The 4768-nt window shown below is 64.3% G+C and overlaps 1 protein-coding gene across 1 annotated transcript in view; it reads right to left on the reverse strand.

The window, feature by feature from the left end:
• BAHCC1 (BAH domain and coiled-coil containing 1) overlaps positions 1-4768 on the reverse strand; it is a 43860-nt gene that overhangs the window by 14644 nt on the left and 24448 nt on the right. The window contains exons 20-24 of the mRNA XM_014949699.1: positions 4561-4723; positions 4292-4465; positions 2069-3225; positions 294-530; positions 3-182 (exon numbers count right to left, since the gene is read on the reverse strand). Coding sequence (XP_014805185.1) covers positions 3-182; positions 294-530; positions 2069-3225; positions 4292-4465; positions 4561-4723 — 1911 coding nt within the window. The remainder of the gene's footprint in view (positions 1-2; positions 183-293; positions 531-2068; positions 3226-4291; positions 4466-4560; positions 4724-4768) is intronic.

Here is a 4768-nt window from a genome sequence, read left to right on the forward strand (position 1 = left end):
GCGGTCACCAACCGGCCCGTGGTGGGGTCGTAGGTGCCCGCCAGGTAGTAGAGGTCCTGCCTGTCCTGGTACTTCTTACTGCGGGTCATCTGCTCGTAGTGCTCCCGGCCCACCACCTGGCACTTGTGGGAGATGGTCTGCACGTCGTTCTCGTCCTCGTGGCACGACTGGTACAGGGCGTTCTGCAAGGGATGGCATGGCATGGCATCACCAGTTGGGTCCTTCCAACACCATGGCTGATGTGCCACCTCCCCCTATCTCTCCCTCTCCATCCCCGTGTCCCACCACCTCACCTTGCCGTCGCTCTGCCTCTTGCCCAGCTTGGTCTCCTCGGGGTGGTAGAACCACTTGACCTTGACCACCATGTTGCTGCCCCAGGACTCCCACATGCTCTCGATGCGGCCGATGTAGGGCAGGTTGGGGCGCCCGGCCGAGAGGAAGACGGCGCAGTCCCCGATGCGCAGCGTCTCCTTGCCCCGCACGATGGCCTTGTAGAACAGCTTCCGCGCCTTGCCCTTCATGCCCCGCCGCTGTGGGGGTGGGGGGGGGAAACGGGGGGGGTTAGAGATGGCACATAGAATCATAGAATGGTCGAGGTTGGAAGAGACCGGCACTCAGGTGCCCCACGTATCCAGGGACTGTGCCCCTTGCACCCATGCCCCACAACCCCTGGCACCTTGCCCTGCTGTGAATACTGTCCCCGTGCCCCCTGCACCCAGGTCCGTGCCCCACGCACCCTTGCCCTGTGCACAGGCACCCTGCCCTGTACCCCCTCAACACCCTGCCGTACACCCATGGCCCCTGCACCCTGCCCCATGCCCTATGTCACCCTGACCTGTGTCACCCTGCCCCGTGTCACCCTGCCCTCTGCAACCCTGCCCTGTGCCACCCTGCCCCGTGCCACCCTGCCCCGCATCCACACACCATGGGTGCAATGCAGGGTGCATGGTGCATCAACATGAATGCATGGGTGCAGGGTGCATGGGATGGGGTGCAAGGGTGCATTATAGAATGCATGGGTGCAGGTGGATGGGTGTGTATCAGGGTGCATGGCAGGGTGCCTGTGTGCACAGGGCAAAGTGCATGAGCTGACAGGCACGCTGACACACACCCATGCACCCTGCACCCTGCCGTGCACCCCACCTATCCATCTGCACCCCTGCACCCTGCCCTGTGCTCACGGGCACCTTGCCATGCACCCATGTACCCTGCACCAATGCATCCTGCCGTACGCCCATGCCCTACGTACCCTGCTGCATGCTCATGCACCTTGCTCTGTGCACACAGGCACCCTGCATTGCACCCGTGCACCCTGCTATACACCCATGCATTCTACCATGCACCCTGCACCCTGTCCCATGCATTCATGCCCTGTGCACCCTGCCATGCACCCATGCACCCTGCTATACACCCATGTGTTCTACCATGCACCCTGCACCCAGCTGCATGCACCCTACACCCATGCACTCATGCTCATGCACCTTGACCTGTGCACCACACACCCTACCCCATGCACCCTGCACCCATGCACCCTGCTATACACCCATGCATTCTACCCTGCACCCTGCACCCAGTTACATGCACCCTACACCCATGCACTCATCCTCATGCACTTTGCCCTGTGCACCACACACCCTACCCCATGCACCCTGCACCCATGCACCCCGTTGCATGTTCCCCGCACCATGCACCTTGCCCTGTGCACACAGGCACCCTGCATTGCACCCATGCACCCTGCTACACACCCATCCACCTGCACCCACGCATTCTACCATGCACCCATGCATTCATGTTGATGCACCCTGCACCCTGCATTGCACCCATGCACCCTGCTGTACACCCATCCACCTGCACCCACGCATTCTACCACGCACCCTGCAACCATGCACCCCGTTGCATGCACCCTGCACCCCATCCCACCCCATGCACCTGCACCCACACCCCCTGTCCTGTGCACCCCTGCCATGCCCCTGCACCCCTCCACCTGTGCCCCCTGCCCCAGGACCATACCCCCTTCCTTCCCCCCCGAGCAGTGGGTGCCCACAGCGGGTGTTGGTGGCTGCCATACCTGCGTGGGGTTCCCCGACCACCTCCAGAGCTGGCGCGCGGGCAGGAAGGCGGAGATCTTTGGCCGGTTTTCCACCGAGGGCAGGCGCTGCCTCCGGGAGAACTCTTTGGCTTTGGAGAAGCTGAGGGCCTCCTTGCGCTTGAGCTTGGCCTTGGGGCCGGCGGCGGCGGCCTTGGTGAGGAAGCAGCGCTGGGGAGCCCCGCTCTTGGAGCGCAGGGCATCCGGCTGCGCCAACAACGCCGGCACCGGGTGGGAGAGGCAGGTCTGGAGCAGCAGCGTGGAGTCCTCGTCCTCGGAGCTGTAGGAGGAATCCTCGTTGTCGGAGGAGCAGAGGCTGGAGGTGGAGATGGAGCCGGAACTGGAGGAGGTGGAAGAGCCGGAGGAAGAGGAGGAAACCGAGAGACGGGTCATAAAGCGGGAGGGCACGTCGGCCCCCAGCCCGCTCGTCTCCTCGTCCTCATCCATGTCCGAGTAGGAGCTGTGGCAGTCGCTGTCGCAGTTCAGGGTGAACTCGGCCTGGCCCGAGTATTTCCGCAGCGCCAGCCCCACGGGCAGCTGGTGCACGGGCGCCCGTCCCTTCCTATCCTTGCCAGCCAGCGCCGCGTGGGCATAGCCGTGGCTGGCCAGCGGCCGCTCCAGCTTGGCCCCAAAGTCCTTCTCCGCCAGCAGCAGGGCTTTGCAGTTCTTGTTCTTGGGGGACGTCACCCCTTCGTGGTCCAGCTTGACCAGGTACTCGCTGCCCGCCTTCCGCCGCCCGCTTTTGCCCAGCTCTGCCTCCAGCCGCTCCGCTTTTTTGGAGCGCAGGAGTTTCTGGGCAGCCGGTAGCACCAACCCGGCCCCGGCCCCGAAGGAGGCGTAAGAGCTGGCGATGCGGCTGAAGGAGTCGGCCCCGAAACCGTTGCCGAAGACGGGGGCGGCGAGGTGGTGGTGGTGGTGGTGGTGGTGGACGGGGAAGATGGCCTCTTTGGCGGCCCGCAGCTTCTTGGCGCTGCCGTTGACCTGGAAGAGGTTCTGCAGGACGGCCGTGCCCTTGCTGGCCGCCTTCCGCTTCGTCTGGGCCACCGCCGACCAGCTCAGCAGGGGACCCCCGCGCCGGCCCAGGAAGGGGTCACTCAGCACCGGCGCTTTGCCGCCCGACAGCACCTCCCCAGCTTTGCCTGGAGGGAGACGGGGGGGTCAGGAGGGAGGACGGACAGATGGACAGAGGGAAGGAGGGATGCTCCGGGACCATCCCTGTCCCTGCACATCCTTCCCTGCAGCCTGATCTCCAGTCCCCCTGTGCCACCGTCTTCCTCTGTCCCTGGACCCACAGCCTTCCCTGCATCCTGCCCCACTCCCAACCCCCTGCATCCCAGCTTTCCCCACATCCCTTCTCCCTGCCTGCATCCCTGCCTGCATCCCTGTCTATCCTCCCCCATGTCTGCATCCCAGCACCCTTTCCCGCATCCCAGCACCCTTTCCCGCATCCCAGCATCCTTTCCTGCATCCCAGCATCATTCCCTGCATCCCAGCACCCATCCCTGCATCTCAACATCCTTCCCTGCATCCCAGCATCCTTCTCCTCATCCCAGCACCCTTTCCTTCATCCCAACATCCTTCCCTGCATCCCAGCATCTTTCTGTGCCATCTCAACATCCTTCCCTGCATCCCAGCATCCTTCTCCTCATCCCAGCACCCTTTCCTTCATCCCAACATCCTTCCCTGCATCCCAGCATCTTTCTGTGTATCCCAGCACCCTTTTCTGCATCCCAGCATCCTTCTCCTCATCCCAGCATCCTTTCCTGCATCCCAACATCCTTTCCTGCATCCCAACATCCTTCCCTGCATCCCAGCGTCCTTCCCCTCATCCCAGCACCCATCCCAGCACCCTTTCCTGCCATCCAGCACCCATCCTTGCATCCCAGCATCCTTCTCTGCATCCCAGCATCTTACTGTGTATCCCAGCAGCCATCCTGGCATCCCAACATCCTTCCCTGCATCCCCACATCCTTCCCCTCATCCCAGCACCCATCCCAGTGCCCTTTCCTGCTTCCCAGCACCCATCCCTGCATCCCAGCATCATTCCCTGCATCCCAGCACCCATCCCTGAATCCCAGCACCCTTCCCCTCATCCCAGCACCCTTCCCTGCCTCCCGCCATCCCTCACACCAGCGCTGCCGGTGCCGCCTCCCTCGGGCACCCCAAGGGAAGGGGGTCCGTGGGTGGCAGCCCCCCGCCCCGTACCACTTTTCTCCTTGCTGGCCGCTTTCTTGCCCGAGTTCTTGGGGGGCTCGGGGCCGTCGTGGCGGTCGGGGCAGAGGCTGGGGGGCAGCTCGCTGGGAGGGGGCACGTCGCTGCAGGACCGCTTTGTTCGCCGGCAGGAGCTGGAGACCAGCAGCGCGGGGGACGGCTCGGTGCCTGCGGGCAGAGAGTGGGGTCAGATCCAGCCCCACTGTCCCCCCCCCCATAGCCCACCCCTTGCCCGTGACCCTCCCCTACCCCGACCCACTCACACTGGATCTTGAAGTCGGGGGGCAGGAGGCGGATGTTGGAGACGGCGATGTGCCCCGTGTCCCCGTCATCAAACTCCACCATCACCGCCTCGGGGTCATCCTCCTCCTCGTCGCTGGAAGAGCCTGCGGCACGGGGAGGGCTGTCAGGATGGGGCAGGGGTCCCTGACACCCCCCCCCACTGCCTCAACCCCCCACCGGCCGCCCCCC

Source organism: Calidris pugnax, unplaced genomic scaffold, assembly GCF_001431845.1.
Source record: "Calidris pugnax isolate Ruff unplaced genomic scaffold, ASM143184v1 scaffold9, whole genome shotgun sequence".
NCBI classification, from domain to species: domain Eukaryota; kingdom Metazoa; phylum Chordata; class Aves; order Charadriiformes; family Scolopacidae; genus Calidris; species Calidris pugnax.